This window comes from Myotis daubentonii, chromosome 2, assembly GCF_963259705.1.
Source record: "Myotis daubentonii chromosome 2, mMyoDau2.1, whole genome shotgun sequence".
Taxonomy (NCBI): domain Eukaryota; kingdom Metazoa; phylum Chordata; class Mammalia; order Chiroptera; family Vespertilionidae; genus Myotis; species Myotis daubentonii.
The window spans coordinates 72,026,765-72,047,900 of record NC_081841.1 but is presented as its reverse complement, the minus strand read 5'-3'; the positions used below and the strand labels follow the sequence as shown (position 1 = coordinate 72,047,900).

The 21,136-nt window shown below is 36.9% G+C and overlaps 1 protein-coding gene across 1 annotated transcript in view; it reads right to left on the bottom strand.

Moving 5' to 3' along the window:
• TRHDE (thyrotropin releasing hormone degrading enzyme) overlaps positions 1-21,136 on the bottom strand; it is a 394,910-nt gene that overhangs the window by 78,087 nt on the left and 295,687 nt on the right. The window contains exons 11-12 of the mRNA XM_059683656.1: positions 15,474-15,607; positions 15,323-15,378 (exon numbers count right to left, since the gene is read on the bottom strand). Coding sequence (XP_059539639.1) covers positions 15,323-15,378; positions 15,474-15,607 — 190 coding nt within the window. The remainder of the gene's footprint in view (positions 1-15,322; positions 15,379-15,473; positions 15,608-21,136) is intronic.

Genomic DNA, 21,136 nt, shown 5'->3' with positions numbered 1-21,136 from the left:
AGACAGTCCCCTAGCCTCCCCTATCACCCAGTGTCTTATGTCCATTGGTTATGCTTATATGCATGCATACAAGTCCTTTAGTTGATCTCTTACCCCCCTACCTCCTGCCCCCCAACCCTCCCCGGCCTTCCCGCTGCAGTTTGACAATCTGTTTGAGGCAGCTCTGCCTCTGTATCTATTATTGTTCAAAAGTTTATAATGGTCTCTATTGTCCATGAATGAGTGAGATCATGTGGTATTTTTCCTTTATTGACTGGCTTATTTCACTTAGCATAATGCTCTCCAGTTCCATCCATGACGTTGCAAATGGTAAGAGTTCCTTCCTTTTTACAGCAGCATAGTATTCCATCGTGTAGATGTACCACAGTTTTCTAATCCATTCATCTACTGATGGGCACTTAGGCTGTTTCCAGATCTTAGCTATGGTGAATTGTGCTGCTATGAACATATGGGTGCATATATCCTTTCTGATTGGTGTTTCTGGTTTCTTGGGATATATTCCTAGAAGTGGGATCACAGGGTCAAATGGGAGTTCCATTTTCAGTTTTTTAAGGAAACTCCATACTGTCTTCCATAGTGGCTGCACCAGTCTACATCAAAATAAAAAGCTTCTGCACAGCAAAAGAAACCATCAACAAAACAACGAGAAAACCCACTGTGTGGGAAAACATATTTGCCAATGATATATCTGATAAGGGCCTAATCTCCAAAATTTATAGGGAACTCATACAACTTAACAAAAGAAAGATAAACAATCCAATCAAAAAATGGGCAAAGGACCTAAATAGACACCTTTCAAAAGAGGACATCCAGAAAGCCAAGAGAAATATGAAAACATGCTCAAAGTCACTAATCATCCGAGAGATGCAAATCAAAACAGCAATGAGGTACCATCTCACACCTGTCAGACTGGCTATCATCAACAAATCAACAAACGACAAGTGCTGGAGAGGATGTGTAGAAAAAGGAACACTTGTGCACTGCTGGTGGGAATGCAGACTCAATAGCTCTTTTAATAGAGTTTGTCTTGATTGCCTGTCATACAGGGCTCTGTGCTTCCACACTTGTTCCCTCATAGTATATTCTCAATAGAGCAGCCAGACTGATCCTTTAACATGTTTGATCACATCAACCTTCTGTTCAAAATCCTCATAATGACTTTCCCACTCGCTCTGAATAAAATCCCAAATTCTCACAGTAGTATACAGGGCTTTATGTGATCAGTTCTCTGTTACTTCCCTGAAATCATCACATACTGCTATGCCACTTACTCCATTAGAGACACATCTATCTGTCTTCTTTCCCTTGAACATGCCACGCACAGCCTGCCTCAGGACCTTTGCACTCACACATCTGGAATGCTCAACTACCAGATGGTTCCCTTCTTTACTTCTATTAGGTCACAACTCAACTGAGAAGTGAGAGCATCCCTGACCACCATATTTAAAATAACCTGCTTCTCTGTGCCCTCTCTCCCATCCTTTGCTTTATTATTTATTTACTCTAAAAGAATTGCCATCTGACAGATATTTATTTGTGTGATAATCTGACTTTAATCATTCTCCACTAATGTAAGCTCTATGAACCAGGAACTCTGACTCATTTATTCACTGCTATTCACTCAAGTGTCTATAACAGTGCCTGGTACTCAGTAGTGTTTATTAAATATTTGTTTAATAAATGAACTGTCACATTGTGTACAGGCCATTTGGGATTGCCATTTCCATCCCTGCCTACATATATTCTTAAATCCGTTGTGTTTTGAATGTAAAAAGCCATTATTATATAATTGGAAAATATTGGTGACTAACTTTGTATTATATAATGTTCCATTTGTGAATTATTCCTACTAATAAGCATCAAAAATTAAAATATAAAAGTTAATCTACTAAAAGCATTTTGAAGTGCTTTTCATTATTTTTATTTTGCTTGTTTGTGAAATATGTTGTCATATCACTTATGTGTAGATGATAAGGACAATACCATATAAAGACACTTTATAATTAACTTATCTGCAATGAAAAATAATTATTTAATGATGACAGCACATATAAACCAAGTAACTATTGGCAGATTTTCTAACTAGTTCCTATGGATTTCTAATGATGAAATACAAACTAACAAATTTAAAAACAAACAAACATATATTTTTACCTTACTTTTAATTTGGCATATCTTGAAGAAAGTGGATATTGAACAATTTCTTCATCAAACACTTGTAAGTTTTTATTATATATGATAATTATTTAGTATATAAATCATGCACAGAAAATATTTAAATCAGTAATATCTTCCTTTTACTAAGGAAAATACTTGAATTTATTTTAACTAAATCTCAGCTATGATTCTTACATTTTAAAATTCTATATGACTTTTCTCATATGAAATTAAAAATAACCTTTTGAGGCCAAATATAGTGATTTTATCATTACATTATGTAAACATCGTGGCTCTGTCTTTGTTATCCACCTACCTTTCAATCCATGTATCTATCATCTACCTGTCAACAAACTCATTAACATTCACACTGTATATATAATTTATTGAAATACCTTACAATATTACCTTGCATTTCTTGAAGCACAAATTTTCCTATGGATTTCTTAACTCCTAACACACTAAAAAAAAACTGAGTCTATCAATGTCAAAACTCAGTAGAATGCAGTAACCTTTAAAAAATGGTAATAGAAAACCTGAGAAACTCTACAAAGATAGATATTAAAAAAAATAGTAAAGTAGGAAGCCAGTGGCCTAATTGCTTTGCATAGTAAGTATATTTCTGTAATTATTTTAGTCTCAATTACGTTGAATATGAGAAGTAACATTTCCCTCAATATGGCATGGATAAAATTCTTGATCTTGCCCTCAGCATATGCAATTAATTTCCAATACATTTGCACACTGGGAATGCAAAAACAACTAATTTTCACGTGATGTTCTTTCTAATTTTGGCATTTCTGACAGCATTCCCCAAAACCCTCAACTTAAATTTAGAGTTTGTTTAAGTTCTCATCCACATAAAACTCGCTGATACTCAGTCACTATTCTCTTCAGGGTCTATTAGCCTTACTTGAATTTGTCACATGCTTGACTAACATTTTCCTTCTTATTACAAACTCTCTTTTTGCACTTCTGGTTAGCTCTACCACCTGGTGACCTGAAGAGTTGATGTTGAACTTCTGTTTAATGCTGATCCTAATTAGGTGAAGCAGCTGAACAACTGGGAACCTTTGCCTACCTTCCTTTAGCAGCAAGAATCAACAATGCTCCAGGCCATTCCGGGTTTAGGAAGAATCCAATCTGTGATTCAAATGGGGTCTGATTCGGCAGGGTCCAGCACTACTACTTAGCTTCTGAGCAGGCCTGCACTCCTATCTTTCAATCACTTTGAATAGGTTTTGGCACAGTTGCAATGAGTCAGATTTTCCTGATCTCATGTTTTCTTACATCCAAAATTGTGAAGGCCTCTTTACTGGCACTCCATTCCACGTAAGGACACTAGAAGCATTCCACACAGAATAGTGCAAATTGTATAAAATTACCAGAGAACATTGTGTATTTCAAATCATCTCCCATGGCTTTAAGATTTGTCACATAAGCAAAAATGTGTGTTAATTTGAATGAATCACTCACCGTCAGGGCACAAAATGTGGGAACTAAATTTCCTTTCCCCTCTTCCCAAAATTATTGCCTCTTCAAATATAAAAATAAAATCTTCAAATTTTCATGGCAAGTAGAAACTAATATAAAATGCCTATTTTCTCCCTAGCTGGTTTGGCTCAATAGATAGAACATCAACCTGGGCATTAAAGGGTCCCAGGTTGATTCCAGCCAAGGGCACATCCCTGAGTTGCAGGCTCGATCCCCAGTGAGGAATGTGCAGGATGCAGCCAATCAATGATTTTCTCTCATCATTGCTGTTTCTATCTCTCTCTCCCTCTTCCTTCCTCTCTGAAATTAATAAAAATATATTTTTTTAAAATACCTATTTTCCTTTATTTTCTGGATTCCTTAGTGAGGTAACACTACTACCTTTGGGAAATAACTTTTGAAGCCCCAAATAGATTTTCTGAGTTCTGGGAGAAAAACACTAGCAGTTCCTTACTTTATCATTGCCTAGTTAGTATGTTGTTAGGAAAGAAGACTATCAGAAGGCCCCAGGAATCTCACTTCTAAGGTAGGAAAATATCATTACAAGGCAACTTAAACTAGTAACTAATTACTACTCTACCATAAAACCTGCATTGACACATGTATTTATATATTCCCCTTTTAACTATTTCTTTTATAATTTAAGTTGTTATAATAAAAATGAAAGAAGGCTGTGTATGTGTGTGAAAATTAGATTTTATATGAACAAGTCAAACAGCAGAAGGATTCATTTCATTTTTCCACAGACTAAGACTACTACAAAACTCTCTCCTTTTTTTAAATCAATTATCCCTTGCCGAAAGAACCTATTTACTCTTCTTTTCTTCCCTTTATCTTTCTAAGTTCTTGATTCCCTCAAAGAACATCACATAATAATCACAAAACCTAAATAATCTTCTCTCAATTAAAACTTGTGGTGGGTAGCACTACGATTCCTGCCTACTTGCATTGTCAATAAATTTGCAGAATATTTCAGGTTGAGATGCCAGGTGAACTTGCAAGAAAATTCTGCAATGCCTTTCACCAAGGAAATTATTGACCACCTGCGAGTCCTTTATGCACGTGCATGCTTGATGTGTGCTGCTGTGCTCATGTGGCAGTGAAAGTGTCTCCTAATGACATCAGAACCCTCCAGTGCCTTTGCATGCTTGGGAAAATTTCTGAGACACCCACATTATGAGTTATGTTGACAGGCATCAGATAAGATATCTGAAAGGGTTACATATTTAAGAATAAGAATAACAAAGTATTTTGGGTCCCCTGATATCTTAATTGTTGAATGATCAGCTTATGGCTCAAGGATCCAAAGAAAGTGGTGCTTACTATTATTATCAAGGATGCCTACTCCCAGGCCTTCCAGAATCAAAGAAGCACCTGTCTTTCTAAACAGATGCCATCAATATCCTCTTAGCCTCAAAAGAAGTGGTTTTCACATTATCGTGTTTGTCTGAATCTCATGAAGTGCTGCATAGAGTGCAGGCTCCCAGGTAGTCATGGGAATATACAATTTCTAACAAAACATCTCAGGTGATTCTGATGTAGGCGGTCTCTTAGATCATGTGCAAAGGAGCACTGCACCTGAATATGAAAAGATTCCCAGCAAGCAGCAGAAGGGAAAACTCAAATTCGTAAAGGAGAAACACTAAGATAATAATTCAGGTCTTTATGTTAAAAATATATATTACAAATATTTGTTCAAGTAAAGTTGACGGTATAAATGACCATTTTGAAGGGGCTCTGCCTAAATAGTTTAAATTATTTGTGGACAGTCAAGTATTTTAAATTCTTGGGGGAGCTCAGAGATTCTAGAATAAATTATCATGCAATATCAGGCTCAGGTTTCAAAACAATTAGAGAACAAAAAACATCACAGTTTTGTGTCAAATATAACTGGACAGTACTAACTACAACATTAATTATAAAATTGTTTTGAAATCGTGAGATGTTAAAGAGCATATATATATGCAAACAAATTTGTGTTTGCATTTGGAAATGTATACCACTTATTCTTTAAACAGAATAGCTCATGCAAACCCATGTAACCTACAAACATCACCCATACTTTTGTAACTCAAGAGTGACGGCTGTTTGCTATGAAAATGAATCAAACCTATAGAAACGATGCCAAACTGTCTCTTATACTTTTTACTTAGCACTCTCAGACATTAGACATTAATATTAAAACACTTTCACCTACAGAGCTGAAACAAAGTTGGCCCTGGAGGGTTACAGATGTGTTTTTGATTTAATACAGTACAATTTATTAGTCTCTAAGAAAGTGTGACATCCTCAAGAGCCACAGGCCTGCCCTTAGTGTCTCAGGAGGTGTGTACTTCCCAGAAGTCCCTGGTATGGTACCTCCTCCTAAATTCTCCTTCCCAGGGCAACACCTGGGGCTCATTCTCAAAAGATTCTAAACATAGAAGTGAAGTGGTCTATCAACCATGACAAATTTTCCAAAGAATTTTCATGTACTTTGAATATTTCAGATGGAATAGCCTATGACAAAGGAACATGTTACCTCACTCTCTAACTTTGGGCTAACAAGTGTATGCATGTAGGAGCAGTGTAGCTTGAAAATTCAGGCACATACTCTAAGCTTTTACTGGGTTATCATAGAAAAAAAGCTGGTGACACCAAGTTCATTATAGTGAAATGTCCTGAAAATGCTTTCAAACTATATTTAATATTTACCTTTGCAAAGTGTTGTATAAACTAAGACCAATTTGGAGGTGTTTTGGATATGAATTGTTAAGTAATTGCATGCAAAAAGGTATAAAAAAATAGAGGACCTCAAGGTAACTTTTTGTATATCTCAAGAGGAGCATTAGCTGATGGTGACAAATAGATCATTAGAATCCCAGCCTCAGAGATGTGAGAAATAGTGTGATCTTTTGAGGATGGCCAGAAAGCTTCTGAAGGAACTCACTATGAGCCATGTTCTTAGCATGATAAGATGCACACCAGTTTGAAAGGCTGAGAAGGTAACTACCAGATAATTTTAATATCCCCCAGTCAATGACAGGAGATTAGAGCAACAATAAATGTTATTTGCAATAAACAATTTTATCACTTTCAGGATTTCCTATTTAATTGTAATCCTTTGGCACACACATTAAGGTGACTCAACAAAAGATAAATAAGAACATAATTACATGGCTACTTCTCTCCAATGAGTCTAATACAAACAGCTAAATAATCACCCTTCTCCCCATGCCAGTGAGCACAATATAAAATGTGTTTTAATCAGTATTCTCAATAATCTATTGTTATTAATAACTTTCATGGTTTCATTACAAAGCACAACTGAGAAAGAAAAATGTTTATGCTGAGATTATATAATACTTTAAAAAAAGGTGGAGATTAAAGAAATAATTCATAAACTAAACATCCTTTATAAAATTGGAATTTATAAAGCAGGAGACAGAGGCACCCAGGATCCTTAATCAGGTTTTGCATTGCAATGCTCAGCTGAAGTGAAGTGAGCTCATTATCACCATAACAGAGTGGGGGAGTCAGGACAAAACGTCCAATCTGCCAAGGTATTTCTCACAGAAGGTTTCTAAGTCATTCCTTCTCCATTTCATCTCTGAAAGGTCAGCAGATTACACATTTAAACAACCTGCTATCAAAGTAGGAAATATAGCTCCTCATCTAGCCCAGCTGAATCGGCACAGGTGCTTTTCAGGCACATCATGCTACTATTCTCTACAATGAGTGAAGGAATGATCAACACATAATTTGCAAGAGAAACTGTAAGCAACATTCTGGAGAGCCAGGTAGAAGAAACAGAAGGACTTTTAGTAAAACCCATGATGAAAGAAGTCCCAGAAGGAGCCAAATACTACGACTCAATCTGCAAACACTCTTCAGGTGGTGTTCACAATGCTACCAGTTCTGAAACCAGAGTTCCGAAACAAAAATAACGTGTACGTGTAGGTTTGGGGTGTTGTCATAATTTGCTTCTTTTAGGGCCATTGTATGTTCACTGGCTCATGTATTGGATGTCCAGTTTCCCTAACGTATCTCAGATTTATGAACTCTGAGACAAGTCGATAAGAATGTATTTATTAATTTTTAACATGTATTTATCAAAATTATAGTAAGCACTAACAATGAGTGCTCACCAATAATAGAGCACTTCTAAGTGTGACATTCATAATCTGCAATATGTTTTTTGTTAGGAAGATATTAATATTAAAAAAATAACTTCTACCTTATTCCTTAATGAAGCTTTCAAACTAAGTTGTAATAATCTGTTCTTGTGAAGGCTTTGTAAGTGATTGGACTCTTAATGGAATAGCTATGACAAAAAATTTTAAAATATGCTACACAGGCTGAATAAATATGTTATGATATTAATAATGCAGTAAATTGGCATGTGTTCAGCATAATTGAATTTTCTAGAAAAGTGGTGACTAAATAAATAAATCAGTGCAGAAACCACTCAGGGCCAGGAGGAGGAGGAGGAGGAGGAGGAGGAGGAGGAGGAGGAGGAGGAGAAGGAGAAGGAATCTCTGGAACTTTGGGGGGTATTTATAAATTTTCCAAATAATTTTCATGTATATTGAATATTTCAAACAAAATACAACATAGCCCTACATTACATTGATACACACTTTTACAGCTTTTTAAATTTGTAGTCAGAGCATGTTAATAGTGTTAAATATCCAAATCCAGTGGTCACTGCAATTTCTCTTGCAAATCTTTCAAATTTCCAGTTTCCATCACATATGAAGCTAATAAGAGTTCTTACCATACCTAGCTGCCAATTCCACTCACTCTCAAATCTCTGCTTTATCCAAGTTGTAGCATGAGCATTACTATTGTAATAGTTCTCCTGCCATAGGGCCATCTAGTTTACACTTTACCTACACTTGCTCTCCTACCTATAAGCCTTTAATGGATTTCAATAGTCGGTTTTCATTCTTCTAATGTTATTCCCTATATCATGTGCTCCATAATCTTCCTAAGCCACATTAATTCTATTCTTCCCAATGCTTTCATAATATTTTATTCATAGCACTTATATACTGAATATGGTTCATTATCTACAGTGTATTTTCCCTACCAGATTGTGAATTCATTTAAAACAAGGAATGCATCTTGTTGATTTTTATATCTCCCAATTTAACAATGCTTTATCAAAACAAAACAAAAACACATATACACAAATACAAAATAAAAACAACAACAAAAATCTAGGCATTTTAGTCACTAATTTAAAAGTTCAAGTCAAAAAATAGTATTTGCATGGCAATCAATTGTTTCCTATATACAGTGGGGCCTTGACTTAGGAGTTTCCCAACGAGTTTTTCGAAATACAAGCCGTCTCTCAGCCGATTTTTTGCTTTGAGTTGCGAGCTAAAATTCTGGTTATGAGCCAGCTTCAGATACCCCACCACTAATTGGCGCAGCGAACGTCACAGTGAACACCACAACATCAGCCCAGCTTACCGTGTCTCACTCGTTCACTGTTGATTTGACACACGAGTAATTTGAGTTACGAGCTCCATCACAGAACAAATTAAACTCGTAAGTCAAGGCCCCACTGTATCAGCAATGAAAATTAGAATATGTAAGTGCAGAAGCAGTATCGTCTATATATATAAAACCCTAAGCAACTGGTTGACCGGCCGAACAGTATCTATGACGTGCACTAATCACTAGGGAGCAGACACTCAACACAGGAACAGAAACCACAGGCATGGAAACATGGAACAGACTGATGAATCTCAGAGGGAAGGGGGAGAGGGGAGGGCGAGAGGAGATTAAATAAAGATCCTATATGCATACTAGAGGCCAGGTGCACAGATTCTGCACTGGTGGGGTCCCTTGGCCTGGCCTGTGGGGATTGGGCTAAAACCAGCTCGCCAACATCCCCAGGGGGTCCTGGATTGGGAGAGGGCACAGGCCAGGCCGAGGGACCCCACAGGTGGCACCAGGCCTCTAGTTTCCTATAAAAACACATATCGTTTTTTTAAATCAGGAAATAATATGATGTTACCACAACCTATGTATCAAAAACCTTGACTGATGGACCTGGATAAAAAGGGAGAGATAATGTTTTCTTACCAGAAAGCCCATATTTGAAAGACATTAATTATTTAACTTTAATTTATAAATCCAATGCATATTCAGTCATAACTATAGCAAGATTTTTAATGGGCTTTGTTAAACTGATTCTAAAAATATATATTTAAGAGAAAACATGTAAGATTTTAAACAGGGAAAAGAGAATATTTTGACAACCACAACATACTATAATGTTAAATTAATTAGAACAATATGGCACTTGTGTCAAAGAGGCCAATTAAACAATTGAAACAATTCCCTAAATTTGAGCATTTGCTTTAAGATAAAGCTATCATTTCAAATATGTGAATAAGGAAGGCCTTTTAAATAAGTAGAATTGATATGATTATTTATCAATGTATTGATGTTAAAGAAAATTAGACCCCAATTTCATTTTATACATAAAAATGAACTCAAGAAGGAAGGGTTGAAACAATAGACATAAAAACAAAGTGGTGAGAAATAAGAAGAGTACTTCCAAAATCTTCAGCTAGAAAAGGTCTTCTATGTGAGATGAACCAGATAGCCAGAAAGCTATAAAAGAAATGATGTGACATATAAATTAAAAATTTTAATGATGAAATACATTACAAAGTAAAAAAAAAAGCACTTATTAAATAGAGAAAACACTTAAAAATGCATGCTACAAAAAAATGTTACTATCCAAAAATCCTAAATATGTAAGAAAATAGAACAGGAAAAACACCTCATTCATATTCTATTAGGTTTTAATATTCTTTTTCTTAACCAGGTAATTCACAAAAGAAAAAAAAATACAAATTGCAAATATATATATATATATATATATATATATACATATATATATATATATATATATATAGTATATATAGAAAAGATGTACAGCCTAATTTAATTAGTTCTATAACAACTTCAAGAAAATTTGTTGTTGCTGCCAGAGTTTCAAAAATGTAAAAGATACTTCATGATCATGGTAGGTTTGAGGGAATTGAGCCCTCTTAGACATCGTTCATAGAGGGTTAAACTGTGGAAGTCTTTAGAATGCAATTTGTAATATTTATTAAAAGTTTTCTACTCTTTGAACCAAATATTTCACTTGCACGTTGCTATAAAAATACATATATGCACAACAAAAGACTGTTCAAGGATACCCGCTGCCGTCTTGGCTATTATATTGGAAAATCAGGAACAATGGAATAAACCTCCCTGACTTATTTTTATAAATGAGCCAGAGAGCAGAATGCATTACGTTCATGTAAAAAATAAATAAACTGTATGAAAATGTAAAGAAAAAATTGCTGGATTAATAGAGACCAAATAATAATTTTACCTGTGAGGAGGGTAAAGTGTTGACAGAGTAGGGAAGGGAAAGAACATTTTCACATTGTATTTCTCTTTTGTTTAAATGCTGTACAATTAAAATGCATTCATGTGGTATTTGTGTTTTGAAAAACATTAAAAGGATACCTAGAATATGTTTACTTCATTGCACAAAAATAGCAGCATGAATATTTATAGTTTGGATAACTAATAATTAATCATCAATTCCTGCAAGAAACATATCTTGGCCAAATCCTGTACCAAAGATTAAGTCAGGCAGTAGTAATACATGAATGAGACAAAGCCAGGTCCTTAAGACCATCCAAGAATCATCAGGGGCCCAGAAAGGTAAGTGGTTGAGCTACAAGGTGACAACTGCTATAGCAGAGGTCTTCAGGGTGTCACCTTATTCTTACTGGGGAAGACAGGAAAGGCTTCAGTTAAGGGAATGCAAGTGAAATAATTTTTTCATGTGACTAGTACTGTTCCTGAGAGACAAATGAGATAAGAGTGGGAAGAAATTTCATATAATGGGCAATTTTCTACTTGTCTAAGAAGCTAAAGAGAGCATGATGTGTTATAAAAATGAAAAGAAAGTTTACACAGAGTAGTAGCAAACCTACATGAAACATGTACTAGAATTCAGTGAAATATGAATAACTTAACCAAGTAAGTGCAGAGCACTTGCCTGAATATCTCATTTTGTATTTCTTTACTTGCATTCCAATAGGAAAGTTATTTTATTATCAATAAGAGAAAGTTTAATATGTATTTCAATGAGATTTGCTATTTTCCTGGTTAATTTGTATAAAAATTAATGAAATTGTTTACTTCAAACATTTAAGGCTTCCACAGTTAGCACTGAAAGCAGTGTTCTTAGTCAACAAAAATTTAATTTTTGAAAAAAAATAATTCATCCAACTAAATTAAATTAAATATTCCATTTAAAAAAAACTTCCAACATTTAGTGCATATATGAGTCAAAAGATCTCTTCTTTCCCATCTCCATCTGTCCTGTGTCTTTAGGATATCACTACTTATTTGTTTTCCTACCCTCAGTTCAGATCCACAAAGATTCATCTGAACTACTCTTTTAAGTTCCCTCAGTCCTTCTATATGGCCTGGCTCTTTTTTAAAATAAAAAATGTTACTGCTGAGAGATAGATATAGATAATATAGATATAGATATATAGATAGATGCAGATATAGATGATATAGATTAGATGAGAAAGAGAGAAACAGAGACAGATAAAGATAGAGATAGAGATGATAGAGATAGTGATAGTGATAGAGATAGCGATAGCGATAGCGATAGCGGTAGCGATAGAGATAGAGATAGAGATAGAGAGATAGAGATAGAGATAGAGATAGAGATAGAGATAGAGATAGAGATAGAGATAGAGATAGAGATATACAGATGATATATATACAAAAGCACGGGCTCTACAGTCAGACCACATGGGCCAAAACCTAGCCCCATCGATTACTGGCTGTGTGACACTTTAGGCAAGTAATTTGACCCCTCTGAGTCTCAGTTTTCTTACCTATAAAGTGAGAATAAAAATAGTAGATATCTACTTATCTCATAAAATTGTTGTGAGAACTGAACAAATTCCTATATGTAAAACAGAACAGTGTCTAGACCAGTGGTTCTCAACCTTGGCTGCACATTAGAATCACCTGGGAATCTTTTTAAAATCCTGATTTCTGGGCCTCTGGAAGATGAGGTGATTCTAATGTGCAGCCAAGGTTGAGAACCACTGGCTTAGAACCTTGTAAGTGCTTAATAATTATTAGCTCTCTTTTAGATTCCAATCTCTCTCTCTCTCTCTCTCTCTCTCTCTCTCTCTCTCTCTCTCTCTCTCTCTCTCTCTCTCTCTCTCTCTCTCTCTCTCCTGCCTCTTTCAATGCAATGTTACATTAAATACATTCTCTTTCTGGCTTAATGAAATAACTAAACTTCTATATCAAAATAATCTTCACATCATACCTTATATTTTCTTCAAAGTCTTCATATCTTACTATAGAGCAAAAGCTGCATCTTAATCATTATCTCCACATATCACCGTATCAGTAGGCTTTATTCACCGCTATTCTAAATTCCCCCCTAATTAGATGGTGCTGTGGTAGGGAACGGCCCTCATCTGCCCCGTTCTCATTAGATAACTACATCCACCTGGTACAGATTCATTAGTGATTTCCTTGCTGATAGAATGTCCTTAGATTTGCCGTTGAGTGAGTAGGCAATTTTGTGCTTAAAACTCCACATGCCGGTCAGAATGAGGCACTGATACAGCATCACTCATCAAATAAGAGAATGTATTAGTAATAGTTCTTGGCTTCCTTAGTGATAATAGAAAGGCAAGGAATTTTATTTTTATTTTATTTTATTTTATTTGAGAACATCTATAATTTCTTCTTTGCCATTTTTATGTGTTCTTTCTTCTACATTATTTCTTTTTATAAAAATCAACCTCTATAACCTGACCCTTTGCCTGCTGTTACAGTAATTATTAAGCCTTCAATATATAATCCCATTAGTTTTAATGAATTAGAATGCTATGGGTGGTATAATTATTAGTGCATGAAAGAGAATTGAAATTTGATTGTATACACAAATTGTAAAAACAGTTTCAGGTACTATGTATGAAACAATGCTTATTAGTAGAACAAGTTATATGTTTGTATCAGCACAGACATATTTAACTGGTTTTACACAATTATCATAGTAAAAGATGTGGTAAAATGTGAAAAACAGGTGATAAAAATTATCAATGACCTAACGGTTAGGTCGGCAAACTGCGGCTCTCAAGCCACATGCAGCTCTTTGGCCCCTTGAGTGTGGCTCTTCCTAAGCCTTAGGAGTACCCTAATTAAGTTAATAACAATGTACCTACCTATATAGTTTAAGTTTAAAAAATTTGGCTCTCAAAAGAAATTTCAATCGTTGTACTGTTGATATTTGGCTCTGTTGACTAATGAGTTTGCCGACCACTGACCTAACCTGTAGCTTTTAATATCAGATTATTAAAATTAAAACTGCAATTGGATGTGAAATACAAAATACTAAAAAATATGAGTTTGCTTCATCACTCTTAAAATTGAGTAAATATATTGCGTTTATGATCAACATTATTTCTAAGGAATTTTACTGATGTAAAAAATAAAAATCAACAAAAAAGTGGAATTTAATGATTCTTCAAAGGAATAGCTGATGTTAACATTATAAATATAATTATAAAATATGGGGAACCCTGTTCGTGGCGTGAGATATGGGGGGAATGGCGTTCTCTCTTCCTGTGATCAGCGCAGAGAGAGAGAACTCGGGGGTTGATGAAATTTTGAGTAGAACGCGACGAGGTTTAAGGAAAATTGAATAAAACAAGACTGAGACAGAAATAGAGGAAAGCTGGGACCGGGAGTGGCGTCTGCTCTCTGACAGATGAACAGGGACCAGAGTCAGTGCAGCAACTTTTATTTATAGCCAAATACCAGGAAGTTTTACTAAGGGTAAATAGAAGAGGGAATGTGTGCATTCTTGTAGCTTCCTCGTAAATAGTCACCTCTGGTGGGTCCGAATCGCATTAGTTCCTGGTGCCTGACTAGATTTTGTTAAGAACCCATTTCCCAGCACCTGGCTTTGAAGGTCAACTGAGGCATTCCCACCTCTTGGTTAGATATGCCCCCACGATAAGGCTCTGCCTTCATCATGGGTTCAGTTGGCATGAATTTAAAAGAAAGCCAGCACCTTCCCTGGCAGGGGGCCTTCCACAATAAAAGTAACACAAATATTTCTATAACTAGCATAATCACTTCTGCTACAAGAGTGATACACATTTTGTCCAGAACAGCTTTACTCTGAGGAATATTTATTCCTATCTTTCAGCATAAGTTCTTCATGATGAATTAAGTTCAGAGAACATTATAAAAAGATATACCAGTATATTTCAAGAAAATAAATGCTGAAGCTTGAAGGCATTTTCCATCAAAACTCAAATATGGCATAATGGTTATTTTGTAGAGTTCATTAATAAAATTGGAAGGATATTATTAACCTCCAGAGGGTTACATTGAACTTACAGAGAAAATTGATCAAGTTCCTTCTGACCCAGAAATACCCTTTGGATGCTATTGATCAAGAGTTTGGGACACTATTATAATTCATCTCCAAACACCAGGAATGTGAGTAAGAAATTGTTTCTAAAAGATTTATTATTCAAAACATTCATACTATTTAGCTCCTAGAGGAAGTCTTAAGGGCATGAGTTTTATCGTGGAGATCTGCAGGAAAACATACCTGGCTAAGCTGAAGGCATCGTCGATCAAGCCTGCTCGATTACTGACGGAGAGAATCTGTGAGGTCAACCAGAAAAAAAGTGGAATCACTCAGGATTAAAATGTCAGGTTCACATATTAGAACAGATCATTGATGAGTAAACCCAGTTTACCTCATGGTTCCTGATTAATTGATCAATTAATAATCTCCAATTCCTTAAATCATAGTTGACTCTAAAATAGCCAGTTTGATTGATGTTTCCAAGCAACCAGTTTCCTTTGTCCAAAGAAGTTAGTCTGTGGTGCTCTGAAAATAGCATTTTGGGGATAAAATAGATTTTAAATTTTCAGGATTAAAATGGTATGAAGTATGCAGAGTACGAATAATTTAAAAAGAATACCATCCCAAATACCTAATTAAAATCTCTTTAATCAATTAATCACTATAGCTAGAATTTGCTAGAAAACCTTTAATTGTTTACTCATTACCTCAATTAATTTTTTCTTATAATTAACATTTTTGTTCTTTATAAAACCCAATTACCTGCATGTATATTTTTTCTCAATAGAAATATAACCAAGAAATATACTACTATATTTGTGTGGCTTCTAGTTAGTTTGTATATGGATATGTGGCTAGAATAAAATGAAAGGTTTTAGGTGCATATCCTACTTAATTCATTCAGTGGAAAATGGATTACCAATAGAGCTCATTTATTTGAAAGTCACTGTTATTTCCTGGCATTTTTCTTGTTCTTTCTTGAAAGTACTAATAAATAACAGACTTCTCAGCATCATCAATAATGCTGGGAAAGGGAACTTCATTTGTTTAAGACACTAATATTACAACATATAATTAGAACAAAGATAGAAATTCTTCTTATTTAAATCACTTTGGAAAGTGATAACTTGATTATGTTCTCCAGTAATTCAATTAAAGCAAACCAGTAAACCAGCCTTATAACTTACACATTTAACTCCATCAAATACAGAGGGAGAACTACGTTCACATTTAATGCAAGCTTTTACTGACTTCACTGAACCTTATTATCATCTTGATGTTGATTTCCGCAGTACTCATGCTTCTCAGAAATTAAATAATGTACAAAGTTTACTTAAAATTTATACACACATGTGTGCATACACACACACACACACACACACACACACACACACACACACACACACCCCACAGGTCTTATTTCCACAATTACTCAAAACCAGAAAATACAACATAGAAACTATATATTTGTGTCCAGTCTGAGTAAGAAGCACAACCCCCAATATTCACTCTATCATCAAAGTTTTCACACACTGGACTACAAAACAGGTGTTTAAAAAAAAAACACCACTGAAATTACAGAATACAATCTGTCAAATAGAACTCCACAAAAGAAGAGGTTAAACCACGAAAGTTATTGGGTGAACATCAATGACCATTAATTGTTTAGATCTGGATTGGAATGGGCTAATCAATCCAATGCATGTTATTCATTACCAATTTTCAAAAATTTACAGTAAAACAAAATAATTCTTAAACATAAAAGTATACTGAACATAAAAATCTAGTCTTCAGTGCTTTGAATAGCACTTCAAATTCTTGCCATCTTTATTAATAGTATCTATTGGAACAGATAAAGAAATGAGGCTCAGACAGGTTAACTGACTTGTCCAAGAAAGCTGGGAATGGTCCACTTCAGGTCTCTTGACTTTGGTGACTTTTTACTGCAATATACTCTTTGATACAAGATGATATAATGCTTTCATTGTAATCTGATATACATTTTTCACATTTTTATATTAATTCTAAAGGGAGGATAGCACTAAAACAAGAATTAGAACAGGAATAGAAAGTTGACCTCTAGTTCTAGTTTTCCTATATATAAATGTGTGGACCTCAGCCATTGGTTCTCTTTGGTTCACAGTTTCCTTACCTATCACCTAAGGGCCATATGATGGCATTTAAGGTCCCTACAGTTCTCTGATTAGAAAAGGAGAGATTTTTCTTAGTTTGAGATTTTACCCAGCTTAATCCATGGTGGTTAGGAAAATAAGTCTATCAGCTATTACTCTAAAATATTAATAACCTCCTAAGTTTCAGATACTTTGCATATTTTTCAAAAATGTAATGTGTTTATTCACACAATTTCTGTGACTTTAGAATGTTATCCACTTTACAAATTTAAAAATAAAACAAATAATTAACAAAAATATGCATTTTTAAAAACTAAAATAATCTCATAATGACATTTTAATTAATCATGTCTGATTCACCAAAGGAAAATCCTATCTAATAAAAGAGAAACATGGTAATTAGCGTACGACTGCTACCCTTCCCATTGGCTAATCAGGGCAATATGCAAATTAACTGCCAGCCAAGATGGCGGCCGGCAGCCAGGCAGCTTGAAACTAACATGAGGCTTGCTTGCTTCAGTGATGGAGGAAACCAACGTTCCCCGCCTGCCTTGCCGGCATCTGAGTCTGCAGTTTGAAACATTGTAACAAATATAGAAGCTAAACAAAACCCCAGAAACCTGGTTTCAGCGAGCCGAGCCGGGATCTCAGAGCTGGAGTTATACATTGTTTCGATTATAGAACCCAAACAAACCAGATACCTGCTTTCAGCAGCAGAGGCCTCAGAGCTGGAGCCAGAGCTAAAGCTGGCCCAGAATAAAAAAGAAAAGAAAAAAAGGAGCAGTGGGGAGCTTCAGCCCTCAGCCCCTCACCCAGACTGGCCAGGCACCCCAGTGGGGACCCCTACCCTGAAGGGTGTGTGACCAGCTGCAAACAGCCCTCATCCCCTCACCCAGGCTGGCCAGGCACCCCAGTCGGGACCCCCACCCTGATCCAGGACACCCTTCAGGGCAAACCAGCCAGCCCCACCCATGCACCAGGCCTCTATCCTATACAGTAAAAGGGTAAAATGCCTCGCATCACTGGGATCAGCGGAGCTCAGAGGCCCCCCGGCACTGGGATCAGTGTGACAGGGGGCAGCGCCCAAACCCCCTGATTGCCCTGCGGCTCCATGTGTGACAGGGGGCAGGTCCACAACTTCCCTATCTGCCCTGCTCTGTTCATGACAGGGGAAGGCGCCCCAACCTCCTGATCAGCCCTGCTCTGTGCCTGATACGGGGGAGCTCTCCAACCCCCTGATCGCCCTGCAGCTCTGTGTGTGACAGGGTGCGGCACCCCAACCCCCCCACCCCCCACGGGCCCTGCTCTGTGTGTGACAGGGTAGAGCCATAACCTCCCCTTCAGTACTGCCCTGAGTGTGACAGTGGCAGCGCCCCAACCCCCTGATCCGCCCTGCTCTGTGTGTGACAGGGGGCGGCGCCCCAACCCGCTGATCAACCCTGCTCTGTGCGTGACAAGGGGGAGCTCCCCAACCCCCCTGATGGGCCCGGCTCTGTGCATGACAAGGGGGAGCTCCCCAACCCCCTGATCGACCCTGCTCTGTGCGTAACAGGGTAAGGAGCCCCAACCCCCTTGATGGGCCCTGCTCTGTGTGTGACAGGGGGCAGTGCCCCAACCCCCAGTTTGGCCCTGCTCTATGTGTGACAGGGGGTGGCGCCGCAACCTTCCCATTGACCCTGCCTTGAGTGTCACAGGGGGTGGTGCCCCAACCCCCCAATCGGCCCTACCCTGAGCATGACTGAGGGTGGCATTGCAACCTCCTGATCTGCCCTGCTCTGTGCATGACAGGGGGTGGCGCCCCAACTCCCCAATCGGCCCTGCTCTGAGCCTGACCAGGGGCTGCACCTAGGGATTGGGCCTGCCCTCTGCCACCTGGGAGCAGGCCTAAGCCAGCAGGGTGTTATCTCCCGAGGGGTCCCAGACTGCGAGAGGGCATAGTCCAGGCTGAGGGACCCCCGTTCCCCCCGAGTGCACAAATTTTTGTGCACCGGGCCTCTAGTTAAGATATAAATGTTGAGTATAATATTATTAAATTTTTAACTTTAGGTTCTTAACTAAAACCTTAAGGTTATTGCCTGCATTAATATGTTTATACATACCTTTGTTATAAATAAAATCGTTTGAAAAATTATTTCCTAAAAGATTTTGTAATATATTGTTTAAATATCCTTTCTATTCTAGTTAATTATATGTCTAAAATGTTCCTTAAATTAATGACAAGCAATGAATTTTAAAGAGATCTTTTCCAGGGACCTAATGAGGTACAGTGGTGATGAGTGCCATAATAAAGAGTATGGGAGTTATATTTGAAGTGTTAGTAATTTAATTACAATTAAAAATGGTATTTAGAAAGTATCCAAAATGGCTCAAGACTTAAACTAGGCACAAAGTAGTTGGACATTTATATTTTATGTTTCTGTATTCTATACCTTCTTTTGGAATAACAAGAGAAAGGAGATTAAGCCTTTCTACTTATCATTGTCCGGTTGCAGAAAAATCAGAACTTAAGCGCAAAGTCAACCAGATAACAATGTGCAACAAACTCAGGTATAATAACACATACTGGTTCTCTCACTGGAATCTTAGGAGAATCAAATTAGGTAATTCTCTGTAGAAGCAATAAATAACCATATTGAGTAATTGACAGATCTGTAAAGCAAGCTGCTAAAGTATTAAAAACTCTCTTTTCTCTGTGTGTGTGTGTGTTTGTGTGTGTGTGTTTGTGTGTGTGTTTGTGTGTGTGTTTGTGTGTGTTTGTGTGTGTGTTTGTGTGTGTGTTTTTGTTTGTGTGTGTGTGTTTGTGTGTGTGTTTGTGTGTGTTTGTGTGTGTGTTTGTGTGTGTGTTTTTGTTTGTGTGTGTGTGTTTGTGTGTGTGTTTGTGTGTGTGTTTGTGTGTGTGTTTGTGTGTGTGTTTGTGTGTGTGTTTGTGTGTGTGTTTGTGTGTGTGTTTGTGTGTGTGTGTTTTGTGTGTGTGTGTGTTTGTGTGTGTGTTTGTGTGTGTGTGTTTTGTGTGTGTGTGTGTTTGTGTGTGTGTTTGTGTGTGTGTTTGTGTGTGTGTTTGTGTGTGTGTGTTTGTGTGTGTGTTTGTGTGTGTGTTTGTGTGTGTGTTTGTTTGTGTGTGTGTGTTTGTGTGTGTTTGTGTGTGTGTTTGTGTGTGTGTTTTTGTTTGTGTGTGTGTGTTTGTGTGTGTGTTTGTGTGTGTGTTTGTGTGTGTGTTTGTGTGTGTGTTTGTGTGTGTGTTTGTGTGTGTGTTTGTGTGTGTGTTTGTGTGTGTGTGTTTTGTGTGTGTGTGTGTTTGTGTGTGTGTTTGTGTGTGTGTTTGTGTGTGTGTTTGTGTGTGTGTGTTTGTGTGTGTGTTTGTGTGTGTGTTTGTGTGTGTGTTTGTTTGTGTGTGTGTGTTTGTGTGTGTTTGTGTGTGTGTTTGTGTGTGTGTTTTTGTTTGTGTGTGTGTGTTTGTGTGTGTGTTTGTGTGTGTGTTTGTGTGTGTGTTTGTGTGTGTGTTTGTGTGTGTGTTTGTGTGTGTGTTTGTGTGTGTGTTTGTGTGTGTGTGTTTTGTGTGTGTGTGTGTTTGTGTGTGTGTTTGTGTGTGTGTGTTTTGTGTGTGTGTGTGTTTGTGTGTGTGTTTGTGTGTGTGTTTGTGTGTGTGTTTGTGTGTGTGTGTTTGTGTGTGTGTTTGTGTGTGTGTTTGTGTGTGTGTTTGTTTGTGTGTGTGTGTTTGTGTGTGTTTGTGTGTGTGTTTGTGTGTGTGTTTTTGTTTGTGTGTGTGTGTTTGTGTGTGTGTTTGTGTGTGTGTTTGTGTGTGTGTTTGTGTGTGTGTTTGTGTGTGTGTTTGTGTGTGTGTTTGTGTGTGTGTTTGTGTGTGTGTGTTTTGTGTGTGTGTGTGTTTGTGTGTGTGTTTGTGTGTGTGTTTGTGTGTGTGTTT